The sequence below is a fragment of the Pagrus major genome, chromosome 2 (assembly GCF_040436345.1).
Source record: "Pagrus major chromosome 2, Pma_NU_1.0".
Lineage (NCBI taxonomy): Eukaryota > Metazoa > Chordata > Actinopteri > Spariformes > Sparidae > Pagrus > Pagrus major.
In genome coordinates this window covers 7230718-7251979 of record NC_133216.1, presented here as the reverse complement: position 1 = coordinate 7251979, position 21262 = coordinate 7230718, and the positions used below count along the sequence as shown (strand labels likewise).

General features: G+C 39.0%; 1 protein-coding gene across 1 annotated transcript in view; it reads right to left on the bottom strand.

Moving 5' to 3' along the window:
- cadm2b (cell adhesion molecule 2b) overlaps positions 1-21262 on the bottom strand; it is a 142759-nt gene that overhangs the window by 16375 nt on the left and 105122 nt on the right. The window contains exon 2 of the mRNA XM_073490465.1: positions 9519-9668. Within this exon, the coding sequence (XP_073346566.1) occupies positions 9519-9668 (150 nt within the window). The remainder of the gene's footprint in view (positions 1-9518; positions 9669-21262) is intronic.

Here is a 21262-nt window from a genome sequence, read left to right as displayed (position 1 = left end):
AAGAAACTATTAACTAATGTTTAATTAACTATAAATGTACCATTTATTCATGGTTGTTATTCTAAAGTTTAACCCAATAAACACTGCAATGAGCATTCTTGAAAACACAGCTTGAAATAAAACCTTTCAGTGTTTTCTTAAGATACCAGAAACCTTCACCGCTGCTCCTACAGATGTGACTGCACCCTCGTAAAGCTGAGAAAACCACACAACTGAGCTGAAAAAGGTCATCTCGCACCTGTCATCTCTTATACAATTTCAAATTCAGATTCACCTGCTCCTACAAACGACCAACCACAGAGGGCAGGAGGGAAAGTGCTCTTCATTGAATACATTACACATTCTTAATCCTCGCTCCCTTTGGGCCTGGCCAGCTCTCTCCCTGGACACTCTTTCATCTGAGGTAATTTGAACTCTATTGGATTGCACTACACGGGGCAAATCTGGCAAAATGCAGCAGAAGTAGGCGTTGATTAGGATTTAATCAACGTAGCCAATGTAACATGGTGCCAGATAAAGAAGATGTCTCTCTGAAAATCATTAATCACCTGCTCCGTTCTCATTTGTTTGATTTTAGCGATATGCATACACAGCAGACATGTGATACACAGTTAAATTAGATTGGCTGAAATGATTATTAGATTTTCACTGATGTAGGTCATTATCAACAACCGTGTTCTTCAGCTTCAATTACACCCCGTCATTTGATGATCATTATCTTATAATCACACACAGACTAAGAAGAGAAGTATAAAGATTGGCTGTAAAGATATTGACGGCTCTCAGAAGTTTCTTATTAGAGACTCTTTGTTATCCAAGAATAAAGAGCAGCATAAATAAAACAATCTTCAAGCCAGAATTAAATTTTAATAACAAGCTGTGCCATCAGAGAGCCAGCTTATTATGTGCTACGGGGCTTAATACAAACATTTGATAGTCTTACTGTGGCAAACTGCATCCTGAAACAAAGCTGCCTGATGTTCTTTGTAGTTAAGCATCCTCACTACAGAGCTTGAAAATGCCCAGAGGCTCTGGCAGAAAACAGCAAACCCTTTGGTGGATTGATGCATTGGAGAGGTGATGGGGTCTAAGCAAAGACTGTACAGGAACTCAAAAGCTATGGAAGTACAGGCTGAGAGGATCAAAGCTTTGGACAAGATGACATACTGTACTTCCCCTGGCCCATATCCTTCTATCTCTGAAACGCACAGAGGAAAGACAGGGAGAAAACAGACTGAATTTTCTTCTTCTTAACCCCATGTTCCTAAAAGCACAAACACCTCTGAGATGCTGATAAATGCTCTGGCTCTTTTCTAAGAAAGTTAAAGAAAACAGACATTTGGTTAAAGTGATATTCCACCTTAACTCTGTAGGCGTAACAAAAAGAAAATAGTTGTTTGCTCCTGCAACTGTGATCAGCTTGAATTTATGTCCATTTTAACAGATTGAATGTTGAAAAGAATTTCTGAGAAACAGAGGAATAATCAAAATGCCCATATAAACTTCTCAAGTACACTTCTCCGCTCTACATCTACATGGTCAGTCATCGTTTTGGCAAAATATGGCTGGGGCTTCTGTGAGCACCATTGCCATTAAAACACACTGAACATATGGTTAGACAACAGAGAAATATTGTGGGGCCATTTGGAAACGTATCATGAGCTGATGAGCCGGTCAGCACCTTGCATGGAAGCCTCTGCCATCAGTGTGTGAATAGGTACATTTTGCATGTGTTGTAAAGTCCATTTAGCATTTGGGTCGTGCTGCGTAGTGCTTCTAGAAGTTTCTTTGTCTCTGCAGTCCATTGAAACTAATATGAAATGAAGTGGACAACAACTGCTGCTCTCTGAAATAATGAACTTTAAAATGTATTTCAACATTGCCTCTAACATTAAAGATGTGAATTATCTCTTTAAATACCAAAACAGTGACCAAATACAGTACAGACTTCCGATTATTTCAAGTGACATTTAAAAGTATGGAGCAGGCTAAACCTCATTTTTTTGTATCAACTGAATAATATCACATTACCATCAAAACTGAACTAAATATATAAATGCCAGCAGCTGAGTTTGAGCCCAAGCGGTGGCTGAGAAACAACTAACAGTTAAACAAAAGATGGACTTGACTGATGCGTTTTTGTCAGACAACCACTGGCACTACGCAGCACGTGAATCAATGACATATTGATAGAATGAGATGTACAAAGGTTTGAATAACCCAAAGACAAGTGTTATCTATTACTCAAACAGCATATGGCCAGGAAACCATACTACTAGAATCCAATCCAGGCTAGAGGCCCAGATTGTGTGCAGATCCGTCACAATCAGACCCAAATGCCAGCGGCTGACAAAGCTTTTTTCCAGGTGCTTTAGGAAATCAATGTGATGAAAAGGTTCATTTCCCCCAAACCCTAGATAGCTCCTGCGCTGTTCATTCTGCTTAGGAGGAAGCATAAATCTGCACCCTGACCTTGTGTATGCTACAGCCTTGCAGCATGGCAGCTTAATGCGCAGTACATCTCCTGTGATGGAGGCCTTACCAAGGCTGTCTCAAATCAGTAAAACTGACATCCCGGTTCCCCCTCAGGGCAAGGCATACTGTTGCTATGGCCCTTTGATGCAAAGTAATATTTGCCTTGTTTCCTTGACAGTCCTTCGCACCAGCGACCATGTCAATAGAAGACCTTTCTGAGACTGTCGTTTGTCAGATTCACTTTTATAAACTTTGGCAAATTTTGCTAAAAGTCACAGTATCTGAATTTATCATGTCCAAGAACCTTTTTTAACCCAGCTGGCAGAAAAAAAATGTTGACATCGTACGTTTCATCAGACCACGGATAGGCCTATGGATAAATCTGTACATTTCATATGTATCATATAAACATTTCAACTATATGTGACATACCAGGTTAAAATTACAACTTTATGAGCTAACAGTCATGTCAGGAACAGGGGATGGTGGTGCTGCCAAGCAAGAGACCACTTTCAAGTTAAAAAAACACTGACTTTTTTTATTTTTATGTAGGGACATTTTCCAGACATGTTAGTAGCATCAGAACCTGATATTTTTGAGGAGACATTTTCCAACCATTTTTGTGGCGACAGAACCAACTAAGCCAAAATACGATTTTTTTCTCATGGTTAACCAAGTGGTCTTGTGTAGCCATAAAAATTTGCAACAAAATGAAACATGAAGTTTCAACACATCCATGGTTTGCAGAAACATACATTGCCTGCATTTATTCTGGTGATTTAGTGGGTTTATTATGTAAAACAAATGATGAAATGCCTCATCACAAAATGATTCACTGTTTTGATGTGTGAGAGAAGAGCTGACAGTCTGGTTGGTAGCTATATTAGCTCTGTCCTCAGATAAAACTGAAAGCAGAGGAACTGGAAGTACACTTATCACATGGCATTTACTTCTGCACTCCACTGACAGATGTTAACCAATGTTTCTAATCCAAAATGATGAAGTATCTCCTAACAGTCCACATAGAAAAGGACATTTTACATCTATCCATTAGTCTTGGAAATGTGCCGATGCCTCTTGGGTTCATCCAAAATATGTTACATTCGCAATGCCGACTGTCCCCATTTGTCCATTTTTGCATGGCCCGTAACCACTTTGAGCCAGTCCTGGAATGTGAAAGCACTAGCTGTCCTTCAGTGAGAACACAGGGTCCTGGCACACCCCCCCGCTCTCCAGCCAGGGGCTCCACTCTTTGCAATTAGAGTGTGTTTGCTGCTGGCTGTGCTCGCTCACTGACTGTGTGGGCGATTCTGGACGTATTCCAGGGCTAGTGGTGCAGGCAGGGGGCTCTTTCCCACCACACATGTGGCTGCAATTAAGAGAAGGAAAGGGCCTTGTTCCAGAGGGCCATTGTTACTGCCCGCGCTCTCAGAGATCCCACAGAGCAGATGCTACTCAAATTGGACTCATTTTCAGCGCTTGAAGGGGGGAAGGAAAGAAGGAGGAATTCTCTCAGCAGCTACGCCACGTCCCCTCTTCAAGTGGTGAAAAATGAGACTGAATATATTTTTGTCTGTCCATTTTTCAACCCGCGAACATTGATTGTACACTGCGGGATTTTTTTGTGCAATTTTTTCATATGAACTCTCTAAATCTAATTTTCATTAAAACAAGTGCCACTGGGGTTACATTATTCTGTTAGATATCAATACAGTTTAATTTCAGGGTTTGCAAAGATATATTACAGTACAACACATTACAATGCTTTAGCCCTTATTAAAAGGATATAAACATTTTTCGGGTTGGGCTCAAACTTCAAAAGGAATTTAAATACAACATATTCTTCATTATTCTAAAGAGCTAATATACATTATACATGAGTGCTGTGTGGCACAGTGCTTAGTATACAAAGCCACATACAAAACCAGCTCTTCACATTAGTGATAATAGCAGAGTGTACTATATAGTGCCACAATGGTAGATTCACATTTCAGTGAAGCTGAAGGTAACCCAGTACACTTAAAAGCCCATTAGTCCCTGAAGAAAGACATTACTGTAGCTGTGGCCATGAGACCCTTTCTACATTTTGTCACCAGTAAAAACAGACACTGCAAGGTAAACAAAACACTTGAGAACAAACCTGTGACGCTTTCCTCAGAATCACTTCAGTGTGAGGTTATTTTCCCATGATATCAGAAGAAAGCATCAACTTCATGGTATGTTAAACTCTTACAAACTTAACTTTATGTTCACATGTGTATGTTTATCTATGTATATCACTTCTTTCCTCTTTTACACTTCTCTCTTGCTTTGTGCCCATAAAACAATGTGCCCATAAAACAATAATGAAACAACAACAAATAATAATAATAATAATAACAATAATAATAATAATAATAACAACAATAACAATAACAACAACAACAACCTGAATTTGGTAGTTCATGTCTATTCTAATCTGAGAATTAGATTTACACACAGATATCTGAGACCGAGCTGAGGTTAGTGCCCACTGTACTTGCTCACAGCAGACCCACCATCAAATGTGTGTTTACTAGAATGGACGTTTAAATGTGCTTTCATTGGTGCTCACTCCAGTAATTGCATCCTTGGTAATTATCCTTCATTCTCTCAAGCTAATGAATGTTTTAATGCTCACATTAGAGCATTCATTTAGCACATAACAGCATTTTGATTACTACAAGCCAATTAAGATCAATTTTGCTTTGTGACCTTTATGATCCAGGCTGAATGCCCCAATTAAATGTCATGAATGATGAACCATAAACTTCTGAGAGATGGAATTGAGATGAGGAAGAATGATGTACAATTTGCCACAGCATGTATTATATGTATATGCTGTATACGTCTCCATTTCTCTGCTACAAACACATTCTGAGGATCAAATGAGCAATTTGTTATCTGCCTTTGACATGCAACCTGCAGAAGCTTCTCATTAATTGCATTATTCATATTCACAGCATCTGACAAAAGATTCTACTTCCATCCTGTATGCCTCCAGGAACATCATTACCATTCTCTACAGCATTGCTACTTAGGTTTTATCCTTTTCCCACAGAAGCCAAAAGTGAAGTAAATCATAATGAAGACAGCAAAGGACAGCTCTGCTCTCATTTGTCCTGCTCGGTAATAATAAATCATAACCCCGGCAACATATAAAAAGGGATAATTCTACAAAAGACATATGGTCCAAATCGATTTCTTCATCGCGGCAGCCCACCACAGAGCCGTTTCCTTCAACAGTCCCTGCTAATTGGCCTAATGTATGAATGATGTGTTGGCCCAGCTATTAAGGCGATCTATCTGTTGTCTCAGGTCTGTGGCGGTGGTGCGTAGGAATCTGCATGCTGGTCCTTGCCATAGTGTAGTCTGAACCCTCTGAGGTGGCAACAATCAACCAAGACTCAGATATACATAATGTATGAGGAGGAGCATGCCAAGGAACCAGCTGGCATGATATAAGAGGAGGGCTGTGTTCAGCTTTAGACAAATGTGCAGAGACAGTCCAACCCATATGGATCGGCTTTGGGAATCCAGCAAGGTTAACACTCTCTTGGAGCTCCGTGAGGTTCGTCTGAGCCTCTTATGGAAGAGGATGAGATAGAGGTCCTTCTCGTTTACACTCTCACCAAAGATACATTAAGCTTCTGAGCCGTTTTCCCACTGTTTCCTCCGCACCTGCAACCAAATCTCTGATCCTCCTTCCAGGTCTGTAATGAAACGTGACATTGCTGTGTAGACAAATTGGAGGTCACATCTTCTATGATGCACGGCTAGGATTATGTTCCACTTACGTACCTTAGGACTCCCAATGGGTCTATAAACTAATAATGCGCCATTGTGATTATTTCTCTGTTGCATGCTGCAATTACATTAACAAAAGGTTAATTGGAGTAGTCTTGTTATTAATGGAGACCGTCTTTGCTAGAAAAATGACTGTCAGTCATTTTTGCTGTCATGTTTTTTGTGTGATATTGTTCACACTGACATTGCTGTTGTTGAAAATATCAAATCACATGCAAAAATGTATGAACATGTGAAATTCACAAAAACACATTTTGTGTGATTTCATGTGCCATGTTTTGTTTCCACATGTGGAAATTCTAATCCACACGTAAAAAGCCAAGCACATATGAATGTATTTAATTTCTAAGTGAAAATGTAAATTTCACATTTTTCAATTTAAATTTGAAATAGTGATTTAGTGAAAAAGTGAAAAGACAAATTTCCTGTGTGACATATTTTCGTAAGGGATAGTGAAGCAAAACCTCTTATAGCGGATGCTGGGGTAAATAGTTCATTCATAATCTGTCCCTCAATAACTGTCAAGGTTTGTTTGGGTTTGTAACCCATCATGACAACTATGTATTTCAAACCATATCTAGGTGACCTAAACCGAACCAAACCTTTTCCAGAGAGATGGCAGATCTGTTTTGTGAAGGACAAACAACCTATTCTATCATTACGTATCAAGACATAGCTGCATTACTGGGACTCATGAATAATGTTTGACGCAAAACATATATTGCTTTTCTTAATGTTACACTTGTGGTATTCAGGGTCGTTAATATTCTGGAAAGACTTTTCTCTTTGGCTATAAAAGCTATTCTTTGGGGCTTTTTTATCATATTCTCGTTTGTCAGACCTGAATTAAAATGGAACAAATTATAGTTGGGGCAAAGATCAGATTTTGTCTTACTTTACCCAGCAGCTGTCTAACCCAATTGATATAATATGGAACTTCAGCTTCTTTACAGATGTTTCTCTTTACTCCACTATAGTCGCTCAAAAGGATTTAAAAGGTCATTTTAAAACTCCTTTTTTCCTCCATCACTATTTTATATCAAACTCCAAACACATCCAGACAAATGCCCTTATCTTTAATACAGAGCTTGAGGGAAACAGCAAGTAGATTTAAAAAAAAATGCCTCACAGAGCGTTTTGTCTAATTTAAGACAGAACAGCAGATGTATTTTTATCATCATTTCTTGTATGTGTTGAGCATCCGGAATCACACATAAAAGCTGTGAAAGCTATTTTTTTGGATAACATATGCACAATGACAGGCCACCTTTGTGAAGAGGGAGTGGGAGAAACGTGTATGTGCATCAAACACTAACATATGGCCGTGCTGTCATGGACACCCAAGGGGATTGTAGTAGGCAGAGAGGTGGACAAGAGAGGCAATGGACAGAGACAACACACACCGGGAAAAGGAAAGATGTATCTAAACAGGCAAAAAGATACCAAAACTTCTAAACATTGGAAAGAAGAAAATGCAACATAGCTGCATTAATCTAATGTACTCATTGACGGGAGTCTATGACCAGCTGTTCATCAGAGGGAGAGAACAGCCTGCCTCAAGCTCAGCCAGTCTGCAGTTAGTTGTTGGACTGAAAGGTAGCATAAGGTTGAATCTAACATTTTTCATTGGCTCCTACAAGAAGGCACAACAAACGGGAGAAGAAGGACAGTTGCAGCCTTCTGCCAAGCAATTAACTGGTGATTTGGCACAGCAGAGATTTCTTCCCAGGTGTCCCACCCTCTTCCTCGCATGAAGCCTGTGTTGTTCCACGCCTCCCGTTTCTCCTGATGGCCTCACAGGCATCGTATTAGTTGTGCCAATAAAGCTTTTCATTTGGCTGTTTAGAAGGAGATGGAGAGGAAGTGTTCCCACACTTAGCCCTGGCAACCTCTGCTGAGTGGACTACATTCATTTTGTCATCCGCATTGCTCTGGAAAAGGACTCTGTCATGCAATATAAATGGCTGCCCAAGAAGGGCAAAGTGGTTCATACATATTGTTCTCTCCAGGCTCTCCATACATGCTTATAACGGCAGCATTGTGCTTTGTATTCAGAGATAAGAAGTGTGAACAAAACACAGTTAACTGGCTTCAGTTAGGCCAAATGAAATAACCAAAAGATAAGATTTAAATGATTCATCAGGTGTTACATCTCTTCAGAGAACAGTGAAGGTTTTGGTTTTTTTTTTCTGATCTAATTTGGTGATTTTCAAATCTGGTTCTGCAAAGTATTAAAATGCTACATCTATTATACACCTCAGAATACAGAAAAAATAACAATAAAAAGAATGGCTTTGGTTCAGTGACTTTTGCTTGAATTCAAATCCTTTGGGCACATTCACACAATTCACACAAGAGTATCTATTTAAGATTCAGTTAACTTTCGTTTAATTGTATTTGGAAGTAATTTCATCTAATAAAACACCTTAGACCTCATTACCAAATCCAATCACTTGCGAGGGAGAAAGTATTTCTTCAAACTAGACTGTGACTCTCATTCTGCTGGTTCACTCTGGCGTCTATCAATTGTTATTCAAAGAGGAAGTTAATCTTCAATCATTGAACCAGTGATATTGTATTAGCAGCCACAGCATAAATGAAATGGGTAATATGCTGTGAGAAACACTGAAAGATGAACACCCAAACCCTTACAAGACCAGTCCACTGTTATACTCCCTTTCACCCCAATTCCAATTTATCAACTCCAGACTTTTGTCACCTTTAAATTGGATTTGGCTGGTGAGAGCACATTATAATTCATTCTGGCCCGGGCCTTGTTTCACAAGGTTGCAACAGTGTGCTTCCTTTTCAGTGACATCCAAACAGCTATACAAATGTAGGGCAGCTAAAATGCTAATTAGGCCCAATCATCTCACAATCCACAGGCGTCACCGTGTTGTAAACAACGCTGTCAGTGTTGCGTGATTACAAAATTTCAATTCAAAAACAGTATTTCTGTTTAGTTTGTGCCCTGGGACATCGATGGAGACATAACTTCATTAAAAGTCTGCTTTGACATTACAAGGAATGCATTTCCCTCTTATCCTTTTTCTTGTGTTCAGTGGAATTGTGTGCTCGCAGGCAGGTAGGGACAATTCAGTGTATTCCAGAGTTGAAACACTGATGAAGAAGACTCCTGTAGTAATATAATCATAGACATCTTTATCATATCGTGTCATTTTATTATCACAGCCATTATCCCCGGGAATATTACTCACCTTTCTTGTCCCCAAAGAACAGGGTCTGTTGTGCAGGGTTTGACCACTGGAGGGAAGTGTTATCATTGTAATCCACACGACAGGTCATGTTGGCTGTGGCCCCCTCCACCACCGTCACATTCTGAGTTATGGGGAACTGACCTTGGCTACCTGTGGGATTATGAAACAGAGTTTGAGGTCATGGCCGTGACATGAATAGATTGCTGTTTTGGACTGGTTGCTACTGTCTTTTCATTGAATCACATGAATGTACCATTCAGACACCTTTTAAAGTTAATGTTCTGTCATCACATCACCCAATTACATTAATTTATTACATCACAATAAACCAAAGATGGCTCAATGGAAGCCCGGTTGACATGGACTCCAGCCTTCGACAGCTGCTGGAACTAGAAAACAGTTTTTTTTAGTTTTTTTTTTTTTTTTTTACGGTGGAACAATGGTAGGTTTTACTCTCCCAGAGCGCCTTCCTCGCTGCCTTATTGCAGGGCCCTAATTGGTAGCATGGCCTAATTAGAGGTAGTCATGTTCTGCTGTAGAGTCTAGAGCTGCAGCTGGGTGGTAAATTGACACATAATCCTAGACACTGTGGGCCTTCGATCCGAGCGACTGCCTTGCCCTGAAACAGCCGCTCGTCACAGTGTGCAGAAGACATCCAAATGAGGCCTAATCACCCAGCCTTGCTGGATTTTACCTTCTTATTCCACATTTGTACTTGTCGTCTCAGCAAAGTCCCCTAATTACATTGCAGAAGCATTTCTATCCAGTCTCTGTTTTATTGAACTCTGCCAAGCTTCTGAAACAGATGTCTAAAACCAATGTTCTTTTTGTGGGGAATTGTGAGACGACAAACTGTAGGCTAATAAGAGTCTGACCAGACTGGCCCCTTTAAGGACGACAACAGCAAACAACTGTGTTAGAGCTCTTGAGTTTATGCATGAAGCTGTATTTGCCTAGGAGCATTTGGCTGTTTGCAAGCTAATCTTTTTTTATTATTATTTGTGCTTTTATTTCTGCTTTATTTAGACAGTGACAGCTGGAGAGAGACAGGGGAGGCAGGGAAAAGAAAGAGGGGAGAGGAGGGCTGGAATCGAACGCAGGCCGCTGCGGAAAGAACTCAGCTTTAATACATGGAACGTGCACTTCCAGGTGGGCACCCCTGCAAGCTAATCTTTGTGCATGTTCTCTCTTGATTTCATAAGTCTGGTTTGTTTTCCTCTTGTAATGTGCCTGAATGTGAAGGTGACATTGTCTCAGCCTCTCCTAGGTACAGTTCACTACAGGGACACTTCAACTAAGGGAGCAGCTGTCTGCCTCATTAGTCCAGCTGAAATGGGGAAGCGGAGAAGGCTGGGACAGCCAAAGGTCCATGGACCTTCCTTGACCTCGATTGTCCTGATGGAGACTGTTGTGAGCTAGAGGTGAAGGTGAGGCTGACTATAAATAGTAATGGGAAAAGGATTCCAACAGTGCACATTACTTATCTGCTCATTACACCCAAATCACATCAACAAACACGTCACCATTGCAATAATTCAAATGCAATATGCTGGATTTCAGCGAGGTAGCCCAACATAACCAGCAACGCACGTCATATTTAAAAGGGGGGGTATCATGTGGAGGTGTTATCTGTTCCTGCATAACTTTCAAATGTTTTGTCATATCATCTACCCCACCATTTCTCCAGTATCTTTGCTACAGTATCTGTCTACAGTGTATACTGCTAACTAGCTACAGAAATGTTATGAAAACAGTAAAATTCAATGAATATAACTTTAATCCCTCAGGTTTTATTGTGGTAGCAATTGCTTTAGCAAAAACCTGTTGCCGAAGTACCTTTTATATATGCCTGTAAGGTTTATGAAGGCTGTCCACATAATCAGAAGTATGGCCATGTCGTGAACATTGTGTTAAAATACGTGCCAGTGCAGGTTAGTGTGCACTGCAGCTAACTGCATGGGCTTCACGTAATACATTCATGAAATTCCACTGTCTTGACATTCTGTAGCCGTCTGGAGTGTGGCAAATGCTGTCCTTTTTTGTGGAAACATAATCCCTAGCGCCAACTACAGAGTGTATTTCATTTTTTCTCAGTGATGATTGGACGGTGGTCAGCCTTACCTCTACAGTTCAGTGCCAAACAATATTCCAGAAAGTCACTGAACCACAAACTGCTCCAAGGACATAACATTGTATAGTGTGAACCTATACACTGACCTCGCTTTAAAGAAGCATATGTTCAGGTGTGTGACAAGGAGGGATATTCTACAACATGTTTAATTAACTTGAGGCATAAGTTTTCACTTATTGGGCCTCATTAGACTTCATCTAAAAATTGTGTGGGCATGTGCAGACTGTTTGAATGACATCTGGCTCAACCTCCTACAGGCATTTCTCACTGAAGACTATTTGAAATGTCAGAATTCCATCTAATCTTACTTATAGTACATTCCCGTCTATAGCAAGTCAAAACGTTTGCTGTGAAAACAGCCTATTAGTTTAATTGCACCTGTTAAAGTTATAATTGTATCATTCTTTTTTAGTTTAAATTTTTGATGCTGCATTTTGATGTGTGTTCGGGCAAGATACTGAACCCCAAATTGCTCCTGATGTTCCGTCAGTGTGTGAATTTGTGTGAATGGATGAGCATTGAAATATCGGGGGGTGCTTTGGATCAAAAACCCTGTATCAAATGGTTTTAATGTATGTGTCAAAGTGGCATGGGCTGTAAAGCGCTTCAAGTATTGGGTGGACTAGAAAAGCTCTCTATAAATGCATGTCCATTAAACGTGCATTATTTTACATACATAATATTTGGTGACTTAGTAATTCAGGCATAGCTCTGCCTGACTTGAGTGTGGGTTCTTTAAAAAATGGCTGATCCAATGTTATTACCTTGTTATAACTAAGCCGTAGTATAAAACAGCTACAGGTTGCAAAGATGCAAGACAATGACATCAGACATAAAAACAAAAAAACCCAGCACATTGCCAACAGTAAATGGACAATAAATACTGTAGGTAAGTAAAGATACAATAAAAGCTTCTAGATGAAAGAACAGATTATGTTGAGCCATGGCTGTTTCCCAGTGAAAGGGAACAAACAGTTCTGAGAGAAGTAATGGAGGTATGAAGGTTGTCTGCTCCACTGATGATCCAAGACGACTCGGTGAAGTGCAGTGATGGAATGAGGAATAAAACTACACTTTTGCAATATGCTTTTTGGGAGGATAGGCTATCCCTTTAAACACAAAGCACATCACCTCTACAGGTGAAAAGGCTTCATTACTGGGCACTGCTGTATTCCTTCTTCTGTGCTCATACTGAATGAGAAGGAACTTTCTATTTACAGTCAAGGCCAGCTGCAGATTGAGAGCTTGCATGTATTTACAGTAGACAGCAGCCAACCTACCTCCCATGGCAGCAAATAGGTGAGGTGAGGATTGAATAACCTGAGATATCTTGATGAAAGTAGCTGGCGCCCTCTGAAACATGAATACCATTAGTGTTTGCCTTTTTTCAGGCTGGCAACTCTACCTCCTTTAATCCATGAATATCATGAAGTGCTATAGTAAAGAAAAAATCAATATGTGATAAGTCACATCAGTGTTTCTCTCTCCTTCTCCATTTCCAACCCAGCCTCCCTACGGCTTCTCAAAAAGGGAGGTTAAGATTAAAAACATGGAGTGATGAACCCTGAACTGAAGATGAACTCATTTTTCTATTAAAATTTAAGTTAATCAATTAAAATTCAAGCTTTTTATCGTTTTGTTTGTGTGTGTGTGTGCTTTTAATGAAAACATTTCCAACATCAGCCTGCTTATGGGCCTAACTCTTAAAGCTATAATTGGTCCCTTGGCAGTGCTTTCCCCTATCCACAATGTTTTTTTATGACAGTCACATGGATCTGAAAGCTGCTGTAATTTTTTTTTTTAGTGCTAAAGCAAAGAGCCCACTCTACTGAAAGCTGAAACTGGCAATATCACCCTGAGCTGGGAGATTATGGTCCACATTCAGGTGGGCTACCAGCACACTGATCATCAGTCACAATGTCAGCACACACGAGATTAGTCAAGTTGTTTGCTCTGCCTCACACAGTCAGAATGCTGCTGACACATCTCTCCGCTGTGACTTAACTTTCATACAGAATCAAGTGACACTGCCTCATGAATCAAATATTTACCTGCACAGCTGAAATTAGGTAGAAATGTAAATGCTGGGCGGTGAGGATAGCATCTATAGGAGGATAGCATTGTAAACACAAATATTTGACGATTAGATTTTAAAGAGGAACCATAGAAACAGATGTCTGCTTAAACACAGAGCAGGCAAGGGTTTCTGCTCTTCATCTCTATACATTTTTAGCATGAGATGAGGTCTCTCTAGCATCTGTAGAGTATTAATATGAATACAGATGTTCAGATTGGCTGGCTGTTGAGTGTGCATTAACGATAAACTATTTCATTTCATCTCAACCAGCCCCTCTTCATGCCGTTATCAGAATGCAGCATAGACCGTAGCCTGATGGAATCTGAGTCTGACAATATTAGAAGCCAGGAATATGATACTAAGGTTATTGATTTTGTGAGTCTTGTGGTCTGGGCGGGTATCTAGAAAATGTGAATATGAGGCAGATAGAAATCTTTATGCCTGTACTTAAAAGGAGGATTAATAGAGTTAGATGATGAATGCAAATGGAGAGCTTTATCATTATTGATGATGTGGAAATCTTTTGGCTCTGTTTTGATATGATACTCATGGAAAATCAAGGCAGGCTGGGAAACTATTTCTGAAAACTGGATTGTTTGGCAACCGTGTTGCATATATAATTTCACTGACTCGTCTAATGACCACTGATCCAGGGCGTTAAGGTGAAAAATAACAGGAACATCTCTGTTGGAGAGAACAGAGAGTTAGTGGAGGAAGAATGAGCCATACCACCCCAAAAGCCTTTCTCAGTTTCAGCTGACTGCACCAAATAATGGAAAGCAGTGCCTTGATGAATGGCTGGAGAGCAGTCAAGCACACCACTGCAGAATAAACTGTAAACTGCAGGCAGGATAAAAAGAAAACAAATAACTCAGTAAATAGTTCAAGAAATAGCCGATGCCTCCATTCATTACGGAATAATAACGAATATTAATTTTCATATGAAATGAATTCTAGGCAGTTTATCAAACCACAAGTTCACCTCTGCTGCTTGATTTTACAAGGGCTTCTGTGCAAATAGAGATGTTGGAGGTGCTGAGCGCCCTTCTGCATGCTAATGAGTCATGGCAACTTCATACAGTGCCTGCCAATGACAATGTGCCATATGATAACATGTCTCTGAATTAAATGAACGTTTTTGTTGGTGTTGCATTGTAAAGGCTGAATCTTTCATATGATCAAGACTGAATTGTTGACATGACAATTCAGGCAATGCCTACAAAAATAATTTTAAGAATGCTTTTTGAATAATGCCACTAAAACAAAATGTCACATAAAAACATGAGTGAATGAAACTATTCTGACAGATTTCACTGTTTTTCTTTCCCTAGTAGTCTGTGTAAATGAAATGTGTTATTTTATGTTTGTAAATCACAGATGACTTCTTCATTTGCAAGCAAACTGATCAATCTTCCATCTTTGGAAGGATTACACCCTGAATCTCCTGAATATGTTATTATTTTCAATGCTGTCTTTGATTGATTGTCAAATCTTAAACAAAATGAACAAAAACTATGTTTTAACACAGAAAATTAATCCTCAGTTCGGGGAAACTGAGTGCTGCAAAGCTGGAAACTGAAAGTTTGGCAAAGAAAATCAAATGTCTTGCATTAATACTCATAAGGTATTTAAACAGACAATATACTCTTGAGAACACAGTAATTAATCACTGAAATTGCTGTGACTTGACAAAATTGTAATTAATTGGCTAACTCTAAACTGTGTGGCCTATTTGCCAGCATGTTGAGAGAGAAGGAAGTTGAACATCCGCAGTGTATAAATATTCCATTTAATTAAAATTTGAGGCCTCTTGTGGTGTGCATTCCTTGGTGGAGAGAACAAGAAATAATAGAGCTTGCTGTCTCCCATGTGAGACAAATACAGACAACTCTCTGTTCCAACTCAGTGTGAAGTTTTGTAAAAAGAAGTGGCTTACATTCTGCTCTTAACATCCTGTCGGATTCCCAGTGTTACTCCTCTTTTACTTGTGTTGTAATAACTTGTCCTTGCTTGGCTCCGTCACTTTCTCAAGAACTAATAGACACTTTATCACACATGACACATCCACCAGTACACCAGACATTATACCTACTAAATTCTGCAAAGGTTATAGGACCAACTACATTCTTTGTTGTAAATATCTCCAGGACTAATGGTTGTGTCCCATATTTTACAAGCCAATATAGCCTCCTCTGAAGAAACCCAACCTTGATTCAACCTTCCTTACTAACGCCAAAGACCTTCGCACCCATTACTTTTTTTTTTATCTCAAAGATTCTGGAGAAAATAATTTCAAGCTAGAACAGTGACATTAAAATTTGGCACTGAAAACTAAACCTGAACTCAAAAAGGGAACATTGACAAAGACAACAAACTTATTTGATATAATTTTGGATATATTCTTTTTGTATTTTGATGGGATTTTCAATGATGATCTTCTGACTTTTTACTAATTTTCAGGTTTGTTTTCAATGCATGCTTATAAATCCCAGGGGGACAGGGGAGACAATCCCCTCGTTCTAGGCAAAACATGATCCATCCCGACCAATATATTACTGTAAACACAATTATGTAAGTTCCATAATATTAATAAGATGCAATAAAATCACTTGTGCACATGATGCAGGTATATCTGTAGTTGGTGGTTAAACTCCAGTAAATAGTCAAACGAAGGATATGTTACACATTTCTTTACTTCTCTCACTGGATACAATAAAAACACATTTATAATAGTCTCCTTTCTTCAGTTTTTCTGCACTGAATTACTCTCTTGACGTTAGTTGATGTTTCCAGCAAACCGTAGTAACATTAACCAGTGTTTGCAGTGACAAATGTAAGAAGTTAGAACTGAGGAAGCCTCTTGGATGAGGGGTGAAACGTCTTCAAGAAACTGAAACAAGTCCAGTTGCCTACGATACAGCACTCAGATGACTGAGAACCTTCATCAACATGTAACAATGTAGTTTTTTTTAGTTGGCAGAGTGACAGAGTGTTCCTTCGCAGAGCTACAGCACTACTTTTGGTGCCCCCCTCAGGAATTGCCCTTGAGAGAATTACATGTAGTTGTCCCTCAACACTCCCGATTTTCGCAAGTCTTCCTATTTTTAACCCTTTCTCCCGCTGTGCTTCTGACCCCGCCTGACGTGTGTCATCGTCCCTGCACTCGCTCAAGATCTCCGCTCCACTCCACTTGTTGGATGAAACAGGTCCCAAGAAGAAGAAACGCACTTTAAAATTTCACTCCACTTGGTGCGAGACCTTCCCCTTTACTGACATTTGCCCCGTCTCATCTGCCCGTCCACTTGCCTCAACTGTGCAGACTGTAGTGCTGCATCATTTTATCTTCCTCTTGTTCTTTTTGAAGGTCTACCTGGCAATGATGACTCTGCTCTCTGTCTCCCTTTTTCTCTCTCAAAATGTTTTTATTTATAAAAACATAAAAATATCCCTCTTTTTTATAGCCTAATGTTGGCAGTTATGCAAAGTTAATGTTAGCTCTTGTCCCTGTTTCAATGCCAAATATTATTTTCGATGCCAAAATTTGATGTTACTGTTTGGCCCCATAAACCCTGGGCTGTGTGCTCTTCAATACACAAGGAAATAACAAATTTAAATTTGGAAAGAGTCAAGAGTTTCTCCAGCACTGAAAACAGTTATGAATCATGAGTTACAGATGAGGTGTCTCCTAGTAGCAGAAATTACTTTTTTTTTTATTGGTGACCCCGATTCCTCAACCTCTTTAGTTAAACGTGGTGTACACCATGGCTCAATTCTGGGACCAGCTTTATTCTCATTACATTATCAGTTACAGAGATTTGCTTGCAGTACTACATAGTGATAGGCAGTCACTGTATGTGAATGTAACATACAGTAGCTGTTTTGTTTGGTGTTTTGTAAATTTTTAAGATTAGATGGTGTACATATCTCAGAATATTAAACTCTTTCTTGTCATTTCAACTGTTGAACTGTTCATGACCTTTAATACAAGACAAAAAACCTTTTAACCGTCATGGCTTCTACTTAGGGTCTATGGAAAGAGTATTGTATGCTGTACAGATGGTAGCGCCTTTATCTGTTTTAGCAACCAAGCGGACAATCAGCACAACATCCAGTAAGGCTTTTGACCAGGACTATAAGTGAGAGAGTCAGGCAATAACTCATTTTTTTTAACTGTCATCAAGATTTTATTGATAACTTTTATGGATTGTCAAGGCCTTGCCCTCAGCTATGTCTCTGACCTTTTGGCCCCTCATGAGTCAGAGTGCAGCTTTAACACCACAGGCAGGGCTCTTGGCAGTTGCTAAGTCTAGGCTCAAGATGAAAGATGACTGGATTTCACTGTCAGGACACCTAGGCTGTGAAATGTCCTGCCAGACAAGCTCAGACTGCTAAATCAGTATCATCCTTTAACATCACCTCAAAAAACCTATCTTAACAAAGAGGCATTTATAAATTCAGACTCAACTTGTTTGTATTGGTTGTTTGGCAGGCCATTTTTCACTTATTTTCATAAATATTGAGCAATATTTGAATATTTGTTAATACAATTTTTTCAAATGCTGTTGCTATTAGCACAATTAATACACAGAGTTACACAAAGTATTAAGTGTGGTAAGAACAATAGTGTGAGTTAGGTCTACTATATAGCCACTCTGACAATAGCAGATGTATCAAGGGAAATAATTGCTGATTAATATATTAATTCATTTTTGATTTTATTTTTGCAATACAGTTATTGCAGAGGGACATGAGTGAGCAGAGGGAACAATGAAAATTTAACACAAGACAAATTCAAATCCGTAAAGCCAGTGTATAAATGGCTTCTGAATTATGCTCAGTTGTCCATTTATAACCAACATACCAGCACATTTCAATATGTTTTCAATCTTTTATATCATCACATTGTTCCAAACAACAGTATACTGAAGTCATAATGAAATCCAGGAGAATCTGCTTCAATCAAACAGGCCTTGGTGATAAAAACCTTTTTTATGGCGACTTGGGAGTTATAACAGTGCAAACGTGCTGGGTTTAACAGGAAAACATGGAGGTTTCTTTCTAACCTTTCAGATTCAATTTTAACTTGAGTTTAAGAGGAACAAAACTTTGGTATCGTCTACCTACCCAAAATGCAACAAAACTTTGTTTATAACAAAAGGTGTAAAAAATATTGGCTGAAAGAGAATCAACACTGTTCTCACACCTAATACAAAAGCACACATGTGCATACATGGCTTTGCATTTTTGTACATCTGTATTGCATGTATTTATAACTGTATTGTATTTTACTCTTCTTGGTTTTTTATTTCTTTTCTTTTCTTCTTTCTAGCTTTGACTTTTAAAAAGCCAGCTGTGGACAGGTGTTGTAAATTAGCATTTTGCAATAAACACTAGGTGCAGTGCATCTGGCACTTTTGCATGGTTGAATGTGGCAGCACCAATTTTACTCTTATGTCCATATCAAAATAAATAAACTAAACTAAACCAAACTAAACTAAACTAAAAACTTGTCAAAAACAAATTCACAACAATAGAATTTTTTACAGCACAATACAGGACCATCTAATTAACCATCTACATCATTTCATAATGGCTTTATGCATGAAATTAAAGCACACTGAGTGTATCATCCTGCTTGCAGTGCAGCATGGTTAATAAACAAATCTTTATTTCAATGGTGCCACTGTGGTTTCAGTATTCGCCTGGACTGAGGAGCTGGTGTTTCCATTAGACCAAATGGTTTCCAACTGTACAAGTACTGCAGCTCTAAAATTGTATGCATGTTTATTGCATGTTCATGTTCTTGTAAATGAAATGTTTATTTTTTGGTTTGAAATTATTGCCAATATTACCTTTGTACATATACAGTTTATACTGCATGTAAGTAAGCGTAGGTAATTATAGCTACTGCATTACTTCACTTTATCATTGTTTTCCTGTATTTAATCATTGTTTAAATAAATACAGCCAGCACTTCCAATGATTCTGTTGCTATTGTCACTGGCTCACCTGAAAATTAGGTTAAGAATATATCACTTGCTAGGTCAAGCATACTGTAGGTGTACTTTGCTCTATAGCACACTTTTGTTCCTTTCAACTTTACAACTACTCAGTGAAATGAAATTAAAAAGTGAACAAATCTACAGCTGATCCCCTGGGTCCTACACTTTGACTCTGCATCATTAATAGGGCACTGTCAGACATGTGTGTTACCACAGAGCCAGACTGTATTTCACAGTAATAATCTCAGGATGTTCCTACCGTATTTTCAACTCATTCATGGGAGAATCATAGACAGTAAGAATAACTAGCAGAAAGGTGATCAAAAATGGATCAAAACTGAGTAGTTCTCAACCGTAAACTTGATGCAGCAGCCCAGACAGACCCACAATCAGGCCTGAGAGTGTCATGGGCTGTCCAGATAATGGCCACCTGTCACATGATTCTCCACAGTGGTATTGATATTATCGCCGAGTATACCATTTGTGTGGTCTTCCAGCCAACACTAACAACACAGTTCCCTCAAATGGATTGAAGTGGATTAGATTAATGCTGACCCTTCTGTGGAAGACTAGTGAAAATGAATAGATGCAATCCTCCAATCTAAAACACTTAAACCAGTTCAGATAATGTTTCAAGAAAACTACTAACCATTTCCACCAAAAATATGTCCACTTTGAGCGTACAATGTGAAAAAGTCTATTCTTATCACATTTTGATGTGTACATTACTGTAATAATGAGTATATAATGGGTACATTTGTCAAGAGCTTCAAGACAAGAGCAGCTTCCACTTTTGATGGCAGCCCTGCTTCTTGCTTATCTGCTGGTTGGAAACAGCAAAACTGAATTTCTCAGCACATTAATATTCCATACTGTATGGTCCTGGAGTGCACCAACACTCTTTGAAGCATGTCATGTAAACAACATGTTCCATTCACTAGAGTCCAAATAAGACCACTTCAGAAAATTCAGGCTAGATGTTGCCTGTATGCAGAATACTAATGCATGCAAACCCCTTCTGTGGTTACTGTCTGTCGCAATTTTAGAACCAACAGCTTTGTAAGTAGCTGGTACTAATTGCTTCTTTATTTAGCACATATGATAGAACTTGTAAGGCTCATGTGAGTAGGGGGAGTGAAGATATCATGTGACAATGATGACATCTGTAAAATATCTGTTTATCTTAACAGAACAAAAAAAGAAGCTACAAAGACCTTCAGATTTCAACTAAAATATTTAAAAAGCCAAGCACACTAGGCAAGATATATTCACGCACACAGGCACATTAAAAAAGGATTATACAGAGGTGATGCAAACAGCATGATGAATGTGACCACACCCGTCATTTAAATAATATCTGAATATAATAAGCTCGCTGACACACTCATTAACTACCTTAAAGTGTAGTGTTGATAAAGGAAATGGTTTGAAAGGGAATGGTTATGAGAGTAGATAAGACAGGCTGCTTTCAACTGGTCCATGAAGTAACCCCCATCATATCTGATTGTTTTCACCTAGAATGACCTTTTCTGAG